The following is a 25,038-nucleotide window of genomic DNA, read 5'->3' as shown; positions in this document are numbered from 1 at the left end:
GATGGTTCCTGTGGTCTCCTCGGATCATAGTGAGCATCAGAGAGGAGCTCAAGGACTCACCAGAGACTCTGGGTAGAGCTTTCCTGTAATCTGGCCTCCGGAACATCTTCTTGGACTAGTCACAGCTTCAATGGTTTGGACCATGTTTGTGTCTCAAGAGCTCCGAGCAGCTTCGACTCTCGTCAACCACGTGGTTAACAGCCCAGAGGAGTGAAGAACATCTGTCGCCTCAAGTAGGGAAAAGCTTTTACCACCTGATAAAACGATGATGTGAGTCTCAAAGTGCCCACGAGCAACATCGTCATGTGTCCTGACAGAGCTCAACACACATTCGAAAGAGATTTTCATCATGTCGACTAAATTTAGAGTCTTTTAGAGTCAACTGTTGTGCAACGTGTGTATCTTTTTATTATTTTTCATGACGTCCGAGTTCCGTTTGATGTTGATAATAACGTTATACATATAAAACACTCTTATGTCCGATTCGCACGGGATCAGTATGACCTGAGGACGTCTGGTAATTTGTAATAATTAGGGAGAATGTCTGAGTTTTAATCCCGCATGAATGCGTCATGTTTGTGATTTGAAATGTAATAATTCCACCACAAATAATCTTCTATAATTCACCAAACACAGACGTCGGTGATAATAATCCCGTGTGAATCCGAATGTCTGTGTTTGTTACTTTGAATGCTGCATATATGTCACTGTAATGGACTTCTAGGCACTCGCTATTGTGTTAATATATACTTCCGCTGTTTTATTTTGAAGGGGTTGAAAAGGAAGTAGATGGAGTTCGTTGTTGTCGGGGGTGTGTTCCACATGACGAAAGTAAAGAAGACGTGTGCGCTGCACAGCTACAAACTAAGTTGTCGTTGTTTCCCTCAGGAATACACTCGGTTACACTACTGTGTCTCTTCTGTAAGAATAATGTTGGGGCACATTTATGTGCAGCTCTCGCTGTTGAGCGTCTGCACAAGTTGAGAAACGAAAGAAAATAAACGGTTGTTTACTTTATCTTATCTAAACGAAGAATGCTTGGTTACACTAACTTTCTATTTCAGTAATTTCTTTTTACATGTGTATCTCTAGGTAATGTCAGTAAAAATTAATATTGTACAGACGTCGCTGTGAATGCACTTAAAATAACTCAGAGGAGGTCATTTATAAAACACAGAGGTCCGCAGGTAATACTTATCCCGTGAGAATAGTGCTATAGAGAGACAGTAGATGTCACCTCTATAGAGGCTTCACACTCTACAGATCTCGTCAAGATGTTTCGCCCACTGAGGCGAGGTGACCAACGATGACTAACATTCTAATGTGCGTCGGCTAACTGGATCACAGATGCCACCGGAATCTGTCAAAAGACCTGTATGATCAAAACAAAAATAGAAAAGCCCAGAGCCGTCACGTCACACAGGATGACTCGGTATGTTTGGGGAGAAAAAAACAACTTTATATCAAAGTGAAATGAAAGAATACTGAGATTCATCAAAATGATAGTATTTACAATTAGATTTTATGAATTAGTTAAATTCTCTAAATTCAAGCCGACAGCCTTTCAAATAACATTTATTCTCACAATAGTATCACAATGTTATTTTTAATATTTATATTTTATTTGCTGCCTGGTGAAATAAAAATAGGAATTCATTAAAGTTGTACAAATGTACAGTTTAATTGACCATGATAAAGAAAAGCAAACATGTCCATTAAGATATATAATTATATATATAAAATATATATTATTTAGATTTAAAATAAACATATTTAAATTGTTATCAAACCATAAATCAATATCAATCATGAGTGCGTGTGTGCGTGAGTGCGTGTGTGTGTGAGTGTGTGTGTGTGTCTAAAGGTGAGTGTGTGTGTGCATTAATATTCTCCCGGCTGATAATGCTCCACAAAAACTGGCGAGTCTGTTAATCAGCAACTGACGACAATCTATTCAACCTGTAATTCGGCGTCTGCCGACAATAGGGAGTTTTTTTTATCACAGAATGGCAGCGTCTTTTCTCTTCAGTCGTCACACGTCGCTTCCAAATCGACTCACAAAGACCAAAAGGTGTTTCACAGGAAACCGGATTCCGGCCGATCTCACAAACACAGAGGGGTCAGTTTAGACCTGGTCCCCTCAGTTAACGAAGTGAGGATGTCACAAAGTTACATTTTCACGAAAAGACATTTCATTCATTCATTTTCTATCGCTTTATCCCTTGTGGAGGTCGCGGGGAGACTGGAGTCTATCCCAGTATCATAGGGCGAGAGGCAGGGGACACCCTGGACAGGACGCCAGTCTGTCTCAGGACACACAAAGACAGACAACCATTCACACACACACTCATACCTACGGACAATTTCCCCAAAGTTCTCAATCAACCTCTGTATGTTTTTGGACTGTGGGAGGAAACCGGAGTGTCCGGAGTAAACCCACACAACACGGGGAGAACATACTAACTACACACAGAAAGGTCACAAGTTGGCTCGACCTGAAAGCGAACCAGCAACCATCAGACGATAAAATAAAAGTTCACGTGATCCTGTGAGTGATGGAGGAAGAACTTGGTTCATATGTGTTTCCCCTGGTTTTATATTGTAGACAATATGATGAAAGTGATGATTCTGATGAAACTCTAAATCATTTTTTCTCAAGGTATTTTTAAGTGTGAAGGGAAGTAACACATGCACTTGTTGGAAATAGAAACTCCAAAGTGTCCGCTTACATTTCCTTTGAACTTGTTTCCATTTGAATTTCTCATTTATTTCTGTCCCGAGAGACTTGTGAATCCATTACTAGAATGAAGCTCTTGTGGAGACGACAGCCTTCACACATGGACTTGTTGAGATATCTCAGACTTCATCTGTGCAAACATCAGCGAGTGGAAGCTGAAGATTGCATCAGGACCTTCTCTCTCAGACCTCATAGTAAAACGGTCAAAACACGAGTCAGTTCCGTCGCTCCAACACACCGTCACTTCCGGTTCTTATACTTCGCTTCGTGGAGAAAAAGATTGTGTCACGGGTCGTTTATTCGCCACTTCAGGTCAAACAAAATACAAGCTTTACGATCGCGACACACTTTGTCCCGGCAACTGTACAGGTCAATAGTCCCGGGAAAAAAGGTCTCGAACTGTAGAAACATCGCTATATTTAAGGCAAATTCCGGGCCGGGAGGTCCTCCCCTTATCCCCAAATGGTTCCTTCAAGCTTCCTGTGCCACGATCCGCTGTGGAGAGAACTTCCTAATTTGTTTCCTTTTCTAATCATTCAAATGTTCTTGGGTGGGGGTTTCTGTCTCCTAGCCCCCCCTCACGGATGTGTTCCGCTTCCTTCTTTGATCCACGACCTAAGGTGTGAAAGGTCAGACAAACAGTCAAATTAAAGGTGTCGTATCTCTAACTCTGTTCCAAGCTTGTCTTGAGACAGTGAGTAAGTCTGGAGTGAAATGTTGATTCTGAATGTGTATTCAAACGTTTAAGCTCTTAGATGAAGCGAGTAATTTATATTTTATATTTTGATTATCTTTTAGCGTTAATTTAAGTATGACGTATACGTATAGTGTATAATAATTTTTAATCTAACAATAGTCACGTAGGACCCCCGGATCAAGACTCTACATCATATGTGTCAAACTCAAGGCCCGTGGGCCAAATGTGGCCCGCCATGTGATTTTATGTGGCCCGCCTGCCTTACCTTGACCAATCAACAAAAAAAAAAAAAAAACTTGATTTTTTTCTCTGCTTGAGATGACAAGTGTGATGAAACATGTGCATCAACAGGAAAAGTTGCTTGTCATACTTATTTCAGTTGCAACTTATTAGTCTTGAGCTGTAAGTTTTTACTTATTTTTATGTGTAGCAATGTATTTAGTACCACATGCAAGGCTGTGTGCAGCCATTTTTATTTTATTGTAAAATGCTACATCACACATGTTGTTAGCAGCTCACAATTGTTGGTTTTACAGTAGTTATGCCCCCAAGTAATACATTCAAAGTCATTTAACATTAAGGAGTAGTTACATTTATTTTACATTAGCTTACATTTAGTTACATTTATAAGTTACATCTGGCCCTTTGAGGGCAGCCATTATGATGATGTGGCCCCTGATGAAAACCAGTTTCACACCCCTGCTCTACATCACCACCGTGTGGACTTTCAATGATTCTGCTTATTTTTAAATATTGTGTTTAAATAGTTTTTTATGCTGTTATAATGCTGCCCCTCAGACAATAACATTCCCAGTGAATGGAATGGCAAAAGGAAATCCTTGAAGTATGAAGGCAATGCAGCGAGGACGTCACAGTTCGAGTCAAGGCAAAACGTTATCAGGACACGATCCTGCGTCTCTTCTGACATCCATCTATGACACATGACTTCATTCCTCGGAGTCCCCAGCGGGTGTTCTTCTCTGGGTAAGAGATATTTACGTCTTCGGGGTCAGACCAGCAGATGATCTGGTCTGCGTCCATCAAGCAACCTTGATGATTAGCACATTCAGGGGAATCCAAAGCTCTCGTCGTGTTGTCGTCGCAGCCCAGAATCTAAGCCGTCGTCCTGGACGCGTCGCGGCGACACCAGCCGAGGACGCCGGGTTTGAGCGGCAAAGACGGACCAGCCAGGCTCTGGCAGCTGAGACTTCGCCTGCAGGCTCCTCAGACTTGGATGGAGCAGCGTGATGAAGGTTTTCTTTGGCTCGGGGAAGCACGCAGACGTTCCAGCGACTTTGACAAAAAGTCTTGAACAAAGTCGAGTAATTCTGTGGAGGACAGAAGCACTATTTTTAAAGGGCCGCTGAGATCCTCCCGGGGGGGACGAGGCCGGCTGAGAGAATAGTTCGCTGCTTTCTTGTGCCTGCTTTAAAATTCCTTTCATCTTTTTTGACCAGAATGAAAATGAAAATCTGGATTCTGACATTCTCCTCATGTGAATCCGCGTGGGTGTCCAGTCCATATCTTACATGTGGCCATGAGCCTGGCGGGAGCGTTGTGTTACCATGTATGTTGTTGATGAAGTTAAACCCTGTCAGGGTCTGAGCAACTCTGCCTGTTGAAGGATTTACATCAGGTGATTTGATCGTGTATTTTCTTAACTAGTCTTACACGTTCCAATTTACACACCAAACAGGCCGAATGGTACAAGTAGTGCAAAACTACCGTCTATGTCCTGAGATTAAAAAACAAACTATTAAACTCAAACCCGACGTCTGATCGCAGTCCCGGGTCTTATACTTTGATTTGTGGAGGAAAGGAACGATCCAGAGTATGTTCGAGTCGTTTATTAACCACTTCCAAGCAAAAGAAATACAAGCTTCCTTCACGATCGACCGGGCCTCGTTCTTCTTGCGACTCAACAAATTGACAGTCCAGAACAGAACAGCGTCGAAGCTGTAGAAAGCTCACGCGACTTACATCCATTTCCGGCCAAATTGTTCTTTCACGTTTTCTGATTCCCCGGTGTCCCGCTGGGTGAGCTCGCCTGTTGTCTCCTGTCAATCTAATAATTCAAATGTTCCCGGGCGGAGGTCACACTCGTTATGGGCGTTGGTTCCTGTCTTTAGCTTCCCCCCCTGGGGTCTCGCCCGATCCGTTTGTCCTTTTGTAAACATCTTCAGGTGTGGTTGCCAGGCAGACAGAAATGTTTATTCTACTGGTGATTTGACTCTAACCTGAGTTGAGCTGGTCTCAACCCAGTGAACAGTGTGTGTGTGTGTGTGTGTGTGTGTGTGTAACCCTCTTAGCATCAAGCAGAGTATATTTTATTATTATTATTATTTTACTTAATATTTGATTATATTTAGCTTGTTGATGAAGTTAAACCCTGTCAGAGTCTGAGCAACTCTGCCTGTTGAAGGATTTACATGTGATTTGATCGTGTATGTTCTTAACTAGTCTTACACGTTCCAATATTCACACCTAACAGGCCGACTGGTACAAGTAGTGCAAAACTAACAAACAAAAGAGATGGATGCTACTATTAAAGTCAAACACGACGTCTGGGCACAGACACCGGTCGCTCCCATCCTGGGTCTTATACTACGATTTGTGGAGGAAAGGAACAATCCAGAGTATGTTCGGGTCGTTTATTTACCACTTCCAAGCAATGTGTGTGTGTGTAAGTTACCCCGGTCTTAGCATCAAGCAGAGTATATTTTATTATTCTCTTACTTTATATTTGATTATCTTTTAGCATTAATTTAAGTATGGCGTATATGTATATAACAATTTTAACGTGTTTAAGGTGACAACTGCTTGAAGAGTTGAAACTGTTCAATATCAGGCATTTTGAAAAAGTAATAGAAACAAACAAACATTTGTTTTGCTTAAACACTCGACTGTAACACACAAGTTAAGAGATGTTTGGCATCAGTTGGACGTATAAATACCAGCTTCTCTCGTGATCGCTGCTGCGTCGTGTGAGCTGTAAAGTATCCGTTATCTTCTAGTGAAGTCGGCGCTGTAATGGCACCCATTTCAGAATTATTTTCAACCACTTTGCTGAGGATCCTTTGAGAGCACGACAGGCTCCGGTGAGCGAGGCGGCGGAGAGTGTTTCCATCACCGTGGCAGCTCTCAGCAGGTGGACGGCGGCAGATGCAAGTTTGATTACAGCTCATCCCTCGATCGTCGACGCGTGTTAAACCAACCATCGTTCTGAAGATGATTCGGAACCAACATGCTAACCAGCTGTTGACCGAACCGGACCACGAGCTCCATGGCAACCCCCGTCCAGGTTCCTGGACAGACTTTTGTTACTGTACTTCATCGTGGCGCTAAATTCATCCTAAGAGCTTCCCTGGTGCGACCGTCTCCCGGGCAACATGGAGCCACCAGACCAGAGCAGCAAACAGCGTCACTGAGCTTTATTTAGAATGTTTGATCTGGAGAACATCTGCAGGTGACTGCTCGCAAAAACATCCGCTCTCCATCGTGTGTGAAGTTCTGCGGCTCACAGTTGGATCCACACGTGTCCGTGGACGATCTTTGATTCCATGCAAGAGGTTTATGTTCCCAAAGCATGAAGGGAACAATTAATGTACTGAAGTAAAGCTGTGGAACAGAAATAGATCCATGTAGGTGTGAATTTGGTGAAGACAGAGAAAAGTGAAACCGGTCCTTTAAAAGTCATTGAAACTTATATATAATATATTTGGATGTGATTTTCAGAAACTTTTTTTATTTTTTTATTCTCAGGTCAAGATCTACAGATAATACAAGATCTAATCCACACACAGTTGAAATACAACAAATTGCCAGATATCTCCTGATGACACTATTACTCTGAGGGCAACTGATGTGTTGATTTAAGTGTGTCTTCAATAGATGTGTGACTCTATTGTATCATCAGAGTGTGTTGTTGTGATGTGTGACTCTATTGTATCATCAGAGTGTGTTGTTGTGATGTGTGACTCTATTGTATCATCAGTGTGTGTGTGTTGTTGTGATGTGTGACTCTATTGTATCATCAGTGTGTGTGTGTTGTTGTGATGTGTGACTCTATTGTATCATCATTGTGTGTGTTGTTGTGATGTGTGACTCTATTGTATCATCAGTGTGTGTGTTGTTGTGATGTGTGACTGTATTGTATCATCAGAGTGTGTTGTTGTGATGTGTCTCTATTGTATCATCAGTGTGTGTGTGTTGTTGTGGTGTGTTACTCTATTGTAACATCAGTGTGTGTGTTGTTGTGATGTGTGACTCTATTGTATCATCAGAGTGTGTTGTTGTGATGTGTCTCTATTGTATCATCAGTGTGTGTGTGTTATTGTGGTGTGTTACTCTATTGTAACATCAGTGTGTGTGTTGTTGTGATGTGTGACTATTGTATCATCAGAGTGTGTTGTTGTGATGTGTCTCTATTGTATCATCAGTGTGTGTGTGTTATTGTGGTGTGTTACTCTATTGTATCATCAGTGTGTGTGTTGTTGAGATGTGTGACTCTATTGTATCATCAGTGTGTGTGTTGTTGAGATGTGTGACTCTATTGTATCATCAGAGTGTGTTGTTGTGATGTGTGACTCTATTGTATCATCAGAGTGTGTTGTTGTGATGTGTGACTCTATTGTATCATCAGTGTGTGTTGTTGTGATGTGTGACTCTATTGTATCATCAGTGTGTGTTGTTGTGATGTGTGACTCTATTGTATCATAAGTGTGTGTGTGTGGGTGTTGTTGTGATGTGTGACTCTATTGTATCATCAGTGTGTGTGTGTGTTGTTGTGATGTGTGACTCTATTGTATCATAAGTGTGTGTGTTGTTGTGATGTGTGACTCTATTGTATCATCAGTGTGTGTGTGTGTTGTTGTGATGTGTGACTCTATTGTATCAGTGTGTGTGTGTGTTGTTGTGATGTGTGACTCTATTGTATCATCAGTGTGTGTGTTGTTGTGATGTGTGACTCTATTGTATCATCAGTGTGTGTGTTGTTGTGATGTGTGACTCTATTGTATCATCAGTGTGTGTGTGTTGTTGTGATGTGTGACTCTATTGTATCAGTGTGTGTGTGTGTTGTTGTGATGTGTGACTCTATTGTATCAGTGTGTGTGTGTGTTGTTGTGATGTGTGACTCTATTGTTAGATTATCCTCTACAATCTATCTATATAGTGATAAAACTGTACTCAGTCACGTCTTAAAAAGTAATGTTTCTTTGTGGAAGTAAAGGTCAAACACACACAGTAATATCAGAGTCACATGAATACAGTTACATACAATGAATGGCAGTTATCTTGAGTGAAAACAAAACAGAAAATATTAAATAAAATCGCAATAGAAAACATTTTCACTGCTGAAAAACAGGAGGATCAAATATCTGTTCAAGCAACATTTTCAACCACAACACTGGAGGTTAGAACGTTAGTTTTGAGCGAGAGCTCTGCTCAAAAAAACTAAAGCTCTGTGTGTGAGAGGAAAATGTTTGTTAAAATGCTTTACACTGCTACTCAGTCAAATGTGCATTAGCATTACCATCCGTTTAGCTGATGAGCAGGTGTTTTCACTGCTAACAGTCATTGGAGCTAAAGCTAAAGCTAACAGTTAAATCAACAGAATAACAGGTCGTTCACTCACCAGCTTCAGTTTTCCTGTCGAACTCTTTGTTCGTCTCTGCTCCACTGAGACACGTCCTCTGGCAAAGTTGTAAAATTTCACTCAATTGTAGACAACATTTGAAAATTCGCGCCGGAGAAGTTAATATTTCCCAACATGCCTTGGGGTTACACGTGCTGCATTCAAGTCGTGTCGGAATAAATATCACACGACCACTGATAGGTTACAGTAAATTGTAAAGTAACAAAAATGATCTTGATATCAATGATATAAAGTCAAAGTTTTTGTGATTTGAAGTATTGTCGAGTTTACTAGTAAAATATAACAAGTCACTGATATAAAATCATTGATATAAAGCGTAAAAGTATTTATGCATAACATGAATTATCACCAGGAACGGCTCACCATGTCTTTTTTAAATGTTTTGATTATTAAAACATAAAACATTTTATTTGTAGCGTCCACCAAGTTGACTATTGACCTCTTGAATCTTCCTACACGACTTGAATGCATCGGGAAGTTTCAAAGCGTGGTCATGACCAAGACTTAAAAATTCAATGTCGCTTCATTTAAAGTTTCTCATTCATGACATTACTTTCAATTGTAAGTATAGTCTACTTTAATTTAGTAGACTTCCCTTAAATTTGATAGTTTTACAATCAAAATAATCAATTTTAACATACATAGATAATTTGAGTAGAATACTTTTTTGAGTGATTCTCCTTCGTATAGGTAACAATAAGTGTATCCTCATGACTGGGCGTCTCACTCCAGCAGCTCGTATCTGATGCGCTTCAACTTATCCAATAAATCAATGATTCCAGAACCTGTATTTGTTTAAGTCCGACCAGTGTCGTCTAGAGTTAAAGACGCTCTCTCGCTTTTCTGAACACATGGTTCAAGTTTAGCGAGAGCAGAACAGGAGGATCTCCTGACAAACTTAAAAGCCTCTCAGATCGGCGGAGTCGCATCAATAAGTCATGATTTTTTAGAAAGCGTCTGAACCTCACAGAGCGCTGAGAGGTTTGGACCAGAAGCCGTCGCTGCACTTCAGCCTCTGCTCGCCGTAAACGTTCTTCCTTCATCACACCTCTGACATGTTCGGGCTCCTGCTGCCGCCGACCCAGAGTTCTCTTCAGGTAATTGGTCACAACAAATGTACTTCTTCTTCTGCTCAAGTAGTGCCTGGAAGCCAAGAGACGGATAAACGAGCATCACTTCTGCTTTGTCTTCTCGCCACAGAGCCTGTTAATGTTTTATTTATTTACTTCGATAGATAACGAACAAAAGCGGCGCCGAGTTATCAGAGTGATGATGTGAGCGACGAGATGTGAGCGAGTGATAACCAGCTGGAGCTGACAGATGAAAGACATCTTTGTCTTGATAAGAATGTTCACATAGTTCTATTATCAATTGTTGGGTTGCCATGGTAACTGCTCCATCTGGGAGCTTTTGCACTTGGTTTATTTCAACCTACAATTTAACCCACTGATGAGCTCAGCGATGGTACGAACGCAGAAATGATGGAAATGAAAAAAATGCTTCAAACGCAGAAACGTCACAAACGCTGAAATGCAAAAAAACGCCAAGAATTCTACAAACGCAAAAATGCTACAAATGCAGAAATTATATGAAGTCGGTCCGAACACCACGAACGCGGGAATGCTTTAATCAGAGATTCTACGAATAGCACTGATGCTACAAAACCCAAATCAATGCTACAAACGCAGTGATGCTACAAAATACATAGAAAATACTACAAACACAATGATGCTACAAAACACAGAACAATGCTACAAACGCACTGATGCTACAAAACACAGAACAATGCTACAAACGCAGTGATGCTACAAACGCATTGATGCTACAAAATACATAGAAAATACTACAAACACAATGATGCTACAAAACACATAACAATGCTACAAACACACTGATGCTACAAAACACAGAACAATGCTACAAACGCACTGATCATCTGAGCATCTGAGTTGCACAGATTCTCTCTGTGAAAAGTAGATCTTTTGTAACTTTCCATATCGACCACATGGCAGAAACATTTTAGGAATAGCACTTAATACTATAAAAGACCCGCCATTTCAGTTGTTTCTTTGACTTTGCATATTTCATCAAGTATTTTCTCTTAAACTCATTCCTGTGTCCTTCTTCACTACTGCCATGTATCATAACTGGGGAGGGTTTTGTTCTTTGAAACAAACCACAACATTACAAAACTCAGTGACGCTTCTGTCAAGAAATATTTAGCAAGGTGACCCACAAGCGGAAGACAATAAGCAGCAGACAGGATAAAAATACAAAAAAATAATTTAATATACACAAGAACACCAGAATGTCCACAGGATGGCAACAATCTCCAAGACAGAATAATACAAAAAAGTCAATCTAGTCCAGAGTCATTTCTCTCAAATAATAGTCCAAGGAAAACAAGGGGGTAGATCCCGACAGGGCAGCAAGATGCAAAATCCACTGAGGGGAAAATAATAAAAGTCTAATCAAACACTCAACAAAAACGGAGTAACAAAAAACGCTGACTAGAGAAACTTCAAGTACAACAACATCCGGGGAATAAAAGTGGAACAGGAAGCAGGTAGAACTGAGTGGAGTCAAAGATTTACCAGGTGGGACTGGAAACGAGCTGACAACTGCTGGTTGGAGATCAGCCCCTTAAATCTGTCCGGGCTGATTGATTGATCACCAGCAGCTGTGTGACTCTGCCAACCACTGTCAGGCACCAGGGCCGTCAACAAAAAACAAAACAGAAGTGGATCATGACAGGTTCAAACACAGTGATGTCACATGAGTATACTTTTAATGGATCTTGGAGTAACTTGGTCAGTACTTTTAGGGTTACTCTGGATAATAACGCCTGATTGAACTTATGTCTCTAAAAAAGCACTTAGGATTACCGCGATATCCGCTCAAATCATCTTTGCACCACATTCTCCTCTGTTGTTTCCTTTTGTTCACCATTTGGTTTCATAACATAATTATCTCAAGACACTTATATTACTCGAGAGTGTGGGCAGGAGCTTGAACTGTGTTGAATTCTTCTCTCAACAGCTGAGAGGAGGAACTAGTCAATGACGCTAGCTGATGGTTTTATTAGTTTTGAAATCGGGTCGACCAAAGTTTCCATCACCTTTGGAAGACGTCAGTCACTTATTTTTTTTAAGCTACAGTAGCAGACACCCTCGATGTGTGAGATACTCAGACCAGAGCCTTATTCTAAACATCCAAGGAACACAATTGGCAGGAAAACCTGGAGGTGCTCTGGTGTTAGAGTCTGATCTAATGAACGTTATTCACGTCAGAACTTCAGCAACTCTTCAGGCACGATTGAGTTGGTCAGAGAAGGAAGTACAAGACACTGGAGATGGATCCAGGATCTGACGTTTGCCTGGAGATACCAGAGTGTTCCACATCACGGGAGCTTTCATGTCGTGCGTCTCTCGGCGTCACAGTCCTTATCTATATTTTAGTTTAATCTGGAGTAGATAACCCTCCATCTGTGATGCACGCCTGTTCAGCTGTTAGCATGTTCTATTTTCAGACCTGCAGAGAAGCATGTGTGCGTTCACGTCTGTGTGTTTACAGCTCGTGGCTACACAATCACTCTCCACGCCTGTCAGCAAACACGCATGGGGATGAACCTTGACCCTCTTAAGCACCCAACCAGGGTCCGGGGAGCAGTCGTGAGTCCGAGGATGAGTCGGGGAGATTTATATTCCGACGGACCAACACTCGGTGACGAGGATGAAACCGAGTGTACGGTTGGGAATCCCTGGTTCTGCCAGCTGAAGTGTATAGAGGAGGGGGTGTGGAAAACTCTAACAAGCCTCCGGGGACCCAACTGCCTGGTTCTGAGCGGAGGAACAGCTTGTCTGATCTCTCAACAGTCCGGCAGAACCGCCAGTGTTCTGCCTCTATAGAAAACGGATTCACGTGTGTGTTCATAAGATGCTATCGGAACGAAAACAAACGAGAACCGTCGCCTCGAGTAAATTCATCCACCAGGGTTTAATTAAACACTCACAGATTTAATAACAAGCGACGCACAATAGCCACACCGCATGGCAACACGAGCTGCTGACCATAATAAAAAGATAAGAAAAACTTTGACTGTATGGCGTTTTATTTGTGCCTATTTGTGCCTATTTGTCGAGCGTTAGAAATGCACCTGACAATATGTTAAGCTGTCGCAAAGCGTTGCAAAGTGAGATTTATTGAACGTAAAAGAGATTATTTGTTCAAACCACTTTATTTTTTGCTGGAGTAAAAATTACATCAAACTGTCACTTCCGTGCAAAACATATTCTCAGGTGCTCAACATTTACAACTGCACGCTCGACAAATAGACACAAATAAAACGCCATATGTTACAATATATATTACTTCAACTGAGAAAAATCTCTAAACTTAGGAAGAATTCTGTCACAACATGATCTGGATCTTATAATCCATGTGTTTGTGTCGTTTACACTATTGTAACAGTTTATTTAGTGTCTAAACCAGAAGGATGTGTCTCACCTGCAGTTCATACTAAACTCTGCAGCCAGAATTCTGAGCCGCTCTAGTAGAAGAACTCACATTTCTCCTTCAAACTCTTCACTGGCCGCTCTAGTAGAAGAACTCACATTTCTCCTTCAAACTCTTCACTGGCTGCCAGTTTCTTTCAGGATCATTTTAAAATTCTGGTTCTTACTTTCAGATCTATTCATGGTCAGACCTTCATGATCTGATCCATACTTACACCCCAGCTCGGGCTCTGAGGTCTGTGGATCAGAATCTACTGATGGTTCCTGAACTTCTGGACCAGAGGAGAGAAATCCTTCCAGACTGTTGCTCCTAAGCTTTGGAACCATTTCTGTGTTTGATGATCTACATACTCCTTCAAGAAACATCTGTGTTTGATGATCTACTGACTCCTTCAAGAAACATCTGTGTTTGATGATCTACTGACTCCTTCAAGAAACATCTGTGTTTGATGATCTACTGACTCCTTCAAGAAACATCTGTGTTTGATGATCTACTGACTCCTTCAAGAAACATCTGTGTTTGATGATCTACTGACTCCTTCAAGAAACATCTCAAGACACTTTTATTTGAGCTTTTCCTTGATTCTCTGGGACTATTTGTCTTATGTGTCTTGATCTTTTAAAATACATATTTTATTGAGTATTGTTTTGATTGTTAAGGTTCCTTGTGACCCTGGTCTGGAAAAGCGTTCTATAAATATGACTTACTTATATGTCTGGACAGTGAACGCATCATTATACTGCACTTCCTTATTGTTTGTGTTTCTGCTATGTCAGTGAGTTTTATTAGTATTAAGATAATTTATCATCAGGACATCTGTGACATCATCAGTGTGTGCCATTGATCCATCTTTGGATTAATGAGCGATCCACGCCCGCGGGCCTGATCAGAACACAATAACACGGCGTCCTCCAGACACAGTTAAAATTCCCTCATTTCAGATGCAAATAGGCCATTGAGCAAGTTTGTGTTGAATTAACATCAACATCAGCTAAATCTAAATTCTGGGAGCAATTTGGGTTTAATTTCCTCGGCTGCTGTTTAAACAATACAAGTGCCACGTCAGAGCGAAAACAGTCGCATTAATCTCACTTGTTTTCGGAGGATTCCAGAGGAGCTCCTGAGACGTCGAGGGAAGCTCCGCGAGCATTACTCAGCACTTTCTTGATCAAAAGCAAAAACAAGTTCAGAGAAATCAAACATTCTGCCGAAAAAAACATACGCGTCTCTCTCAGATCGTTCGTGAAGTGATCTTCCAAAGATGGTGAGCAGCCAGAACAGAGGTTAGTTTCATTACAGGAGAAGTGATATTGTGAAAATAGAATCTCCAAGAAGAAAAGCGTCTTCATCTGATTGTCATTCCTGCATAAAAGCATTCGAGCATTTGCTGCTGTCATTTCAATTTAATCAGATTAAGGTGACAAAGCAGATTAACTTAAACCTCAGAGAGTGTTTTTCTGTAAACATGGCTCACAATTAAAGCTCAGCGCCTCCATGTTTGCTGAAGCCTCCGTCAGAGAGGAGGTTCTTGAACATGTCACAGGTGCTCACAGTCGGACCAGCTGTCCGCACGGCGGGAGAACCTTCAAGGAAATTGGAATTTGATTTCTTAATAATCTTTAATTAGCTCTGAAGAAAGAAAGTTCAGTACTTGGTGATTTAGGTCAGACCGTCAAACTGAGAAACCTGGTGTTGGTTTTGACAAAGACATGTTTCTAGTTCAACACTGAACAAAAGTGACCACAAACTGTTTCAACTGAGAAAAATCTATAAACTTAAATGTTGTCACAACATGATCTGGATCTTATAATCCATGTGTTTGTGTCGTTTACACTATTTTAACAGTTTATTTTGTGTCTAAACCAGATGGATGTGTCTCGCCTGCAGTTCATACTAAACTCTGCAGCCAGAATTCTGAGCCGCTCTAGTAGAAGAACTCACATTTCTCCTTCAAACTCTTCACTGGCTGCCAGTTTCTTTCAGGATCATTTTAAAATTCTGGTTATTACTTTCAGATCTATTCATGGTCAGACCTTCCATCAGTGATCTGATCCAGACTTACACCCCAGCTCGGGCTCTGAGGTCTGTGGATCAGAATCTACTGATGGTTCCTGAACTTCCGGACCAGAGGAGAGAAATCCTTCCAGACTGTTGCTCCTACTTACTTTCAAAATGATCAGAACATTTAGAGACCACAGGGTGTCAAGAGGTAATTTTTCGAAATCAAATGACAACATCAAAAACGGAGATTGTAATAAACAGCAGGGAATCGTCTCTGATTTATTCCTTACTCTCGAACACACTTTGCATCAGATCCTTGTAAAAGTTTGGAAGCTTCTTTGAGAATCTTCAGTCAGATTTCTGATCTAAAACGGTCAAAACGGAGTCCGTTCTGGTTACTCCAACACGCCGTCACTTCCTGTCATCGGGTCTTAATACTTCGCTTTGTTTTTTACATCGTGATATTTAAGGCAAATTTCCCCAGCCAGGGGGTCGTCTCTCTCCGGCAAAATGTTATTTCAAGTTGCCTGTGTCTCGATCATCCGCAGAGCGAACTTCCTAACTTCCCTCTTACAATCTATCATTCAAATGTTCTTGGGTGGGGGCCTCTGTCTTCCAGCCCCCGCCCTCCTGGATGTGTCCCGCTTCGTTCTTTGATCCACGACCCAAGATGTGGAAAGGCAGACAAACAGACGTTTTTTTAAATAACCGGTGTCATGTTTCTTATTCTGTTTCAAGCTTGTCTTGAAACAGTGTAAATCAGTCTGAGTGAAATGTTGATTGTGAATGTGTGTTCAAACGTTTGAGCACTTAGATGAAGCTAGTAATTTATACTTTATATTTTGATTATCATTTAGCGTTAATTTAAGTATGGCGTATACGTATAGTGTATAATCATTTTTAATCTAACAGATCTGTATCTCCTGCTTGTCCAGTTCCCTCCAGGAGTCCGGAGCAGCCATGTGAGAGGAGCCGGCCGAGGATGTCCTGCTGAAGCCGATCTGCTCCTCCCTGCCCCGCCCATCCTCACCCACATGAGTGAGAGAAGATGACTCTCACCAGTCGACAGTCCTTCAATGTCCTGACGGTCGTCTTCCTCCTGCTGTCCACGGCAGGTGTGTGTTCACCGTGTTAGCACCTGCAATGTCGGGTCAGACGAGAGCCTCCGGTGACAGAACCGTCAGTGCAGTTCATCTTCCAGAACAACATTTGACAAATACGCTGACTCGCCAAGAAGCACTCGCTCCTGTCGACAGAAAGAAAAGCTTTAAAACGACTAAAGTTCTGTAGTTTTACATCCACACACTCGATACAATACGTGAGGAAGAATCTTCCGATGTTCTTTGATGCAGATTCATGATCCCATGATCGCTTCAGGCAATACATGTTTTTTTTCTGATTCTGATGTAGCATGTTAAACATTAGCAAGAAACTACAACCTCACCCTTGTGTTACCTCAGGGTCAAGGTCACCCGGAGGCACCTAAAACAAATGTGACCTTGACCCATACTCGACACAAGAGTTTAAAGATGACTACGATACGATTATTTAACATAACCTGGATGTATTTTTGGCTGCAGGACATATTCAACAAATCATTTTATCATAAAATTTAAGAATCTAAATAATGACACATACCATGTAAAATGAGATATGACTTATTTAGCCAAACTCTTTTTTTTTTAAATTCAGTTGACAAATGGCCAGTTGATTTGAGCAAGAGTGGTAGAAATTACGAGTCTTTATTCATGAAACAGTACAGTCCAAAGTCTCTCACTTTCTCACTCCCTCTCTATGAACTCATCACACCGACTGTCACACACACACACAGATCCATGTGTTGTACTTAATGAAAAAGCTGTTTTTCTGCTTTTATAAAACAAATCCTTACGCTCTCAGAAACTGTTTGACATGATACTGGATCATTAAGAGTTAAAGAGCGTCAAGATTTAAAGAGGGTCAAGAGTTAAAGAGCGTCAAGAGTTAAAGAGGGTCAAGATTTAAAGAGGGTCAAGAGTTAAAGAGGGTCAAGAGTTAAAGAGCGTCAAGAGTTAAAGAGCGTCAAGAGTTAAAGAGCGTCAAGAGTTAAAGAGCATCAAGAGTTAAAGAGCATCAACAGTTAAAGAGGGTCAAGAGTTAAAGAGCGTCAAGAGTTAAAGAGCGTCAAGAGTTAAAGAGCGTCAAGAGTTAAAGAGCATCAAGAGTTAAAGAGCATCAACAGTTAAAGAGCGTCAAGAGTTTAAGAGCGTCAAGAGTTAAAGAGCGTCAAGAGTTAAAGAGGGTCAAGAGTTAAAGAGCGTCAAGAGTTAAAGAGGGTCAAGAGTTAAAGTGCGTCAAGAGTTAAAGAGCGTCAAGAGTTAAAGAGGGTCAAGAGTTAAAGAGCGTCAAGAGTTAAAGAGCGTCAAGAGTTAAAGAGCGTCAAGAGTTAAAGAGGGTCAAGAGTTAAAGAGGGTCAAGATTTAAAGAGGGTCAAGAGTTAAAGAGGGTCAAGAGTTAAAGAGCGTCAAGAGTTAAAGAGGGTCAAGAGTTAAAGAGGGTCAAGATTTAAAGAGGGTCAAGAGTTAAAGAGGGTCAAGATTTAAAGAGGGTCAAGAGTTAAAGAGGGTCAAGAGTTAAAGAGCGTCAAGAGTTAAAGAGGGTCAAGATTTAAAGAGGGTCAAGAGTTAAAGAGGGTCAAGAGTTAAAGAGCGTCAAGAGTTAAAGAGCGTCAAGAGTTAAAGAGCGTCAAGAGTTAAAGAGCATCAAGAGTTAAAGAGCATCAACAGTTAAAGAGGGTCAAGAGTTAAAGAGCGTCAAGAGTTAAAGAGCGTCAAGAGTTAAAGAGCGTCAAGAGTTAAAGAGCATCAAGAGTTAAAGAGCATCAACAGTTAAAGAGCGTCAAGAGTTTAAGAGCGTCAAGAGTTAAAGAGCGTCAAGAGTTAAAGAGGGTCAAGAGTTAAAGAGCGTCAAGAGTTAAAGAGGGTCAAGAGTTAAAGTGCGTCAAGAGTTAAAGAGCGTCAAGAGTTAAAGAGGGTCAAGAGTTAAAGAGCGTCAAGAGTTAAAGAGCGTCAAGAGTTAAAGAGCGTCAAGAGTTAAAGAGGGTCAAGAGTTAAAGAGCGTCAAGAGTTAAAGAGCGTCAAGAGTTAAAGAGCGTCAAGAGTTAAAGAGCGTCAAGAGTTAAAGAGGGTCAAGAGTTAAAGAGCGTCAAGCGTTAAAGAGCGTCAAGAGTTAAAGAGGGTCAAGAGTTAAAGAGGGTCAAGAGTTAAAGAACGTCAAGAGTTAAAGAGCGTCAAGAGTTAAAGAGCGTCAAGAGTTAAAGAGCGTCAAGAGTTAAAGAGCGTCAAGAGTTAAAGAGGGTCAAGAGTTAAAGAGGGTCAAGAGTTAAAGAGCGTCAAGAGTTAAAGAGGGTCAAGAGTTAAAGAGCGTCAAGAGTTAAAGAGGGTCAAGAGTTAAAGAGCGTCAAGAGTTAAAGAGCGTCAAGAGTTAAAGAGGGTCAAGAGTTAAAGAGGGTCAAGAGATAAAGAGCGTCAAGAGTTAAAGAGCGTCAAGAGTTAAAGAGGGTCAAGAGTTTAAGAGGGTCAAGAGTTAAAGAGGGTCAAGAGTTAAAGAGCGTCAAGAGTTAAAGAGGGTCAAGAGTTAAAGAGCGTCAAGAGTTAAAGAGGGTCAAGAGTTAAAGAACGTCAAGAGTTAAAGAGGGTCAAGAGTTAAAGAGGGTCAAGAGTTAAAGAGCGTCAAGAGTTAAAGAGGGTCAAGAGTTAAAGAGGGTCAAGAGTTAAAGAGCGTCAAGAGTTAAAGAGCGTCAAGAGTTAAAGAGGGTCAAGAGTTAAAGAGGGTCAAGAGTTAAAGAACGTCAAGAGTTCAGGAGTTCAAGAGTTAAAGAGCGTCAAGAGTTAATGAGGGTCAAGAGTTAAAGAGGGTCAAGAGTTAAAGAGCATCAAGAGTTAAAGAGGGTCAAGAGTTAAAGAACGTCAAGGCGTCGTCCTGGTCTTCCCACTTCCTCTGCTCCACCGCCTCCGCCTTGCTCCGTCTCCTCTGTTACAGTGCCATCAAAACCACGAAGCTCATTAGACTTTCAAACCTGAGTGAATGTCCTCACATCATAGCGGCAGGTTTTTAATCCCCACCATTGAACGCAGGATGTGACAATTAGAAGATGAATCAGAACTCATTTCAGGGACTTCATTTCATGTCCTGGAGGAGGTTTTATTGTGTCGGCACATTTGGTCCTACCTCATCACGTCACTCACCGTCGCTCTGTCCCGCAGCTCTCTCCGCTCACTACCGGGTGTGTGAACCCTACTCCGACCACAAGGGGCGCTACCACTTTGGCTTCCACTGCCCCCGACTGTCCGACAACAAGACCTACATGTTCTGCTGCCACCACAACAACACGGCCTTCAAGTACTGCTGCAACGAGACAGAGTTCCAGATGGTCATGCAGGTCAACCTCACTAGCACCACCGACGGCTACGCCCACAAGTGAGTCCGACACACACCTGCGACCCCGTCCTCATGTGTGTTACTGTTCAACACGGTTACATTACAATTGTTATGGCACACGGTGGTGCAATGGTTAGCGCGGTCGGCCTCACAGCAAGAAGGTTCACTTCCAGGCCGAGCCAACTAGTGACCTTTCTGTGTGTGGTCAGTATGTTCTCCTCGTGTTGTGTGGGTATACTCCGGTCACTCCGGTTTCCTCCCACAGTCCAAAAACATACAGAGGTTGTTTGAGAACTTGTGGAAATTGTCCGTAGGTATGAGTGTGTGTGTGAATGGTTGTCTGTCTTTTTGTGCCCTGAGACAGACTGGCATCCTTTCCAGGGTGTCCCCCGCCTCTCGCCTATCCCCTAGGATACTGGGATAGGCTCCAGTCTCCCCGTGACCCCGGGTAAGGGGTAAGGAATAAAGCGGTAGAAAATAATTGAACATTATAATTGCTAAATGGAGTTCAACTCCTACAGAGGTTGATTGATGACTCAGCTGAAGCTCCTCCTCTTCCTGAGGGATCAATAAAGTTCTACCTCTACCTCTTAAGTCATTAATGAAAAACAACCAATCACAAAACTGACAGAAGGTCGATTGAATCCACGTTCCATTTCCATTGATCTCATCGCAGCCTCTGCTCGCGCTGGTGTTCGACAATCCTCGGGCGAACCCACAACACTGAACATGAAAGAAGAAGGTCATCGAGATGAACGTTCTGAAGGTCGTCGTTGATCCTCTTTGAGTGTCACAGTCTCTCGAGTCCCTTCAGTTGACTTGATGATCACAGCAACAAAGTGTTTGCTTCTCATAGCTTGACTGATTTGTACAAACTTGAAAGACCATCAATTCCCAAACAAAGTTTCTTCCCAGTAGAAACGATATTAGACATTTTTTCAAGAAACATCTTAAGACGTTTTTATTTGTTCAGGCTTTTCCTTCTTCCTTGTCCTTCCTTGATAGTCACTTATCAGGGAAGACGATCTCGAGTTCGTCGAAGGTCGTCACTGAGTGTCTTTCTCATCAATCATAATCTGAAGTAAATATTTGTTCAAATAAAGTTCCTCTCTCTGCCACAGCAACTACACAGCCCTGGTGGGGGTCTGGATCTACGGCTTCTTCGTCGTGGTCCTGCTGGCGCTGGACTTCCTCTACTACTCCGCCATCAACTACGAACTCTGCCGGGTCTACCTGGAGAGGTGGGGTCTGGGGGGCCGCTGGCTGAACAAGGCTCGCAGTCAATGGCAGCGCTCCATGCAGGAAGAGAGCGAAGCCCAGCCGCCGCCCATGATCCCGGGTCACTACCAGCCCAGGCACAGTCTCCGGGGCGAGAGCCACAGTCCCACGCTGCTGCCCTACAACACCTCCACGGCATGGTGAGTCCCCGAACCTGAGACCTCATCAGAGTGTGCCACATTTCAGGATCACCTCCACTTTTGGCTATTTTTAACAGTTCAATATTCCAAGACTTTCATAAAGTGCGTCCTCCGAGAGAGTCATGAGACATTCACGCCCACGGCGCCAGTTTCACTACCGGCCGGCTCGTCGCTGTCGACGGTTTCCTGCCGAGGCTGCCGAACTTAATGAAAGTCGGTCGATCACATGATGAATGGATCGACTGGAGACTACAAACCATGTTTGTTCCACAGGTTCTTGATTTAAAAGGGAACAGCCAGAACGAGAATAGCAATATGGGTTGATACGGACCTTTGGAATAAATCACCATTTTGACTTTACTTTTATCTTTTAAAACATATATAAGAGTTATTACAGTATCGAGGTCGTACATTAAATATGTATAATATAGAGATTCTTTTAATGACTACGTAAGTTTGTCATTTTATTAAAACGGTCAAAACAGGGGTCCGTTCCGGTCGCTCCAACACGCCGTCACTGGTCAATTCAGAGTGTCACGGGTCGTTTATTCGCCGCTTCAAGTCAAACAAAATACAAGCTTTACAATCGATCGGACGCACTTTCTTCCGGCAACTGTACAGGTCAATAGCCCCGGGAGAAACTGTCTCGAGCTGTAGAAACATCGCGATATTTAAGGCAAATTCCCCGCCCAGGGGGGTCGTCTTTTCCGGGGCAAATGGTTCTTTCAAGTTGCCTGTGTATGATCACCCGCAGAATGAACTTCCTAACTTGCCCTCTTGCAATATATGATTCAAATGTTCTCGGGTTCCAGCCCCCCCTCCTGGATGTCTCCCGCTTCGTTCTTTGATCCACGACCCAAGGTGTGAAAGGGCAGACAAACAGACGTTTTTTAAATAACCGGTGTCATGTCTCTTGATACGGACCTTTGGAATATTCTGTTTCAAGCTTGTCTTGAAACAGTGTAAATCAGTCTGCAGTGAAATGTTGATTGTGAATGTGTATTCAAACGTTTAAGCTCTTAGATGAAGCGAGTCATTTATACTTTATATTTTGATTATCTTTTAGAGTTAATTTAAGTATGGCGTAAACATAGAGTGTATAATCATTTTTAATCTAACATTATGTTTATTTTTAAAAACACTTCAACCATCCTGTAAAATACATTTTCTTTAAATTTCAAGAGCTCAAGAGCAAATGAACATCTTTCGTAGAAGAACCTCGTATTTTCTCCTGTCAAAGGTCAAGTTGTAGCAGAAAACTCTCTCATCCTCTGAGTGGGTTGTTTTCGCGAAGCTGCTCTTATAAGACTCGACCCAATTTTTGTCGAGCATCTGTCGGCTCAACGGAAACCAGCGGAAACCAGCGGGCCGGACCCACCCCTGACCCCAGCCCCAGAACCGCTCTCGCTGTGAGGGTCTGAACATGTGCGATGCTCGGCGTGGGCGACTTCATCAGACACTCCGACAGAACGCCAGGGTTCCTGGTGCGAGCGAGAGAAAGCGTCGCAGGTTAAACTCCTCCTGCCCTGCGACTCCATCCATCTCCCGGTGCGGTGGTTCTGGTCGGTCTGTCAGCATGTGAATGAGTTTATTCTTAGCCGCTAGTAAATGGACCCGTGTTTATGAATCGGGGGATCATTAGGGGCATGAATTAGAATAACTTGCTCTGGTTTGTTGGCCCACTTTGTCAAGCGCTGTTTCAGTCAAACTGACTCCGGGTCTGCAGAGAGCCGGTCCTGCAGGTCAACAGATCCGCTGGTGGATTGATGAGTCCTCTCATTCCGACTCCGGTTCTGAGTCTAATGAGGGAGCTCAGTGGATTCGTCGTCTCACGCTCGCCTCGGGGAGCCGGAGCCGCCACCTACAGCTCGTCCACGTCGAGACTGCGACACGGAACCATTTGTCAAGATCGGCCCGTATCGAATTATCAATGACCCGCGGGAGACTCAGGTCAGCTGAGGCGGAGCAGGATGAACGATGACCAGCGAGCTGTGGAGCTGTCCAGCAATTACTGTACTCTTATCTTTTCTTACAAGAACGTTTCCTTATAATACTCATTAAATATGTTGAAGATTCTGACGTCAGAAGGTAAGATTTAGGGCTTTTGAAAAAAAACCTCTATATTATCTTTTTGACAAATAACAATTAAATAAAAAAATAACATGATATATACATATATACATACTGTATATATGAATGAATTACATTGTACTTTCTTATGTACAACCTAAATGTTATACATTTATACATATGTTGTTCATTTGTTTATTAAAAGATAAAATGTACATTTTAAGGACAGTGAGGAGAAAGTGGATATAGGTCAACCTTTGAATAAATGAAGGGAGGAATAAAAATCACAATCCAAACATCACAACCAAAAGGTATGAAAGAAATTAACTCTTGCGTTACTAAAATTCAATATTTAATTTACTTTAAAAGTGCCGTGGAAACACTGTGAGAAAACATATCCTGGTCACATGACCAGTTTGCTCTTGAAAACAGGGTTGGATACATATATGTGAAAATGAAGCATCTTATTTTAATAAAACATTACATACACGGAGAAATAATTAGATTGTTTGTTTTTTTAAACTAAATCAATTAGTAACTCCTTTTGTCTACCATGTGACCAGCAGACAGAAAGTTAACATGGAATACCTAAAAGCACTGTTTTTGTCACTACTATGTACTTCTCCAGTGGCCTATAATAATAATAATATCATCTGTGTATCAGAAATAAATTACATTTTAATTTAATTATTTATTTATTTTCATTGTTTATTTTTTCATAAAAATGTATGAAATTATTCCTCATAGTCTTTTCATTTAATTTCTCTCCTCTTGCTTGCACTGCTTCCAGGATTGTAGGGTCATGTGAGAGCTTTCATCCAATCATATTTGAGCTTCACGTGTTGCCAGAAGAAATCTACGCGAGGCCTTCAGTCGTTTCAGAAGCGGCTCTTGTGTATTTTAATCAACGGCAGCCGAAGGATTGTGTTAACCAATCAGATTCGAGTTGGCGACATCAATGTCAGCGTCTTGGCAGCTACTCTTCTGATACACGTGACACGTTCATGTCCTCTGATTGGACGACAGCGAGACTCATGGAGCTGAAACAATGACTTGAGTTAATTTAACTGTTTCTTTTTCAACACAATGGCTGAAGAGCTTGATCTGGATATACTTGCAAAGATATTTTCAAGAAGTGCTTTTCAAGAAAAGCTGGACGTTGTTAAGGAAGTTATACCAACTCCGAGACGAGTCTTTCACGAGATTCAAAGGATTTATCAGCCACATTTCCTCCATGAACTACTGGATATTATGGACTCAAATATTGTTTCCTCACTAAAAACATTAATTCTGGTTGATTTCATCGGTTCTCAGTCTCTGGCGTCAGAGACGCTGCTGACGCTTTAGTCTGTTGTGTTGATCGACTCTCAACGTGAAGTAGCTGCTGATTAAATTCTAGCGGTTGTTGTTCCTCCGTGTGTTGTTTGTGTTACTAAGTTTTGATGCAGAGTGTGTGTGTCGTGGCCATGGAAACCACACAGACTGTAGTGTGAGTGATATTTTGATATAATGCACTGATGTTCAT

General features: G+C 41.9%; 1 protein-coding gene across 2 annotated transcripts in view; it reads left to right on the top strand.

Moving 5' to 3' along the window:
- LOC148074421 (protein shisa-like-1a) overlaps positions 1-25,038 on the top strand; it is a 41,451-nt gene that overhangs the window by 10,162 nt on the left and 6,251 nt on the right. Inside the window, exons 2-4 of one of the 2 annotated variants that reach the window (XM_087797134.1) lie at positions 16,542-16,721; positions 19,851-20,064; positions 21,147-21,443. In XM_087797134.1, the coding sequence (XP_087653260.1) occupies positions 16,655-16,721; positions 19,851-20,064; positions 21,147-21,443 (578 nt within the window). In that variant the 5' untranslated portion in view covers positions 16,542-16,654. Of the gene's footprint in view, positions 1-16,541; positions 16,722-19,850; positions 20,065-21,146; positions 21,448-25,038 lie in introns of those variants that run through there. The other variant, XM_087797133.1, reaches the window with a different exon arrangement.

Source organism: Callionymus lyra, chromosome 8 (genome assembly GCF_982586985.1).
Source record: "Callionymus lyra chromosome 8, fCalLyr1.hap1.1, whole genome shotgun sequence".
NCBI classification, from domain to species: domain Eukaryota; kingdom Metazoa; phylum Chordata; class Actinopteri; order Syngnathiformes; family Callionymidae; genus Callionymus; species Callionymus lyra.
The sequence above is the reverse complement of the archived record's forward strand: the minus strand, read 5'-3'. Positions and strand labels throughout refer to the sequence as shown.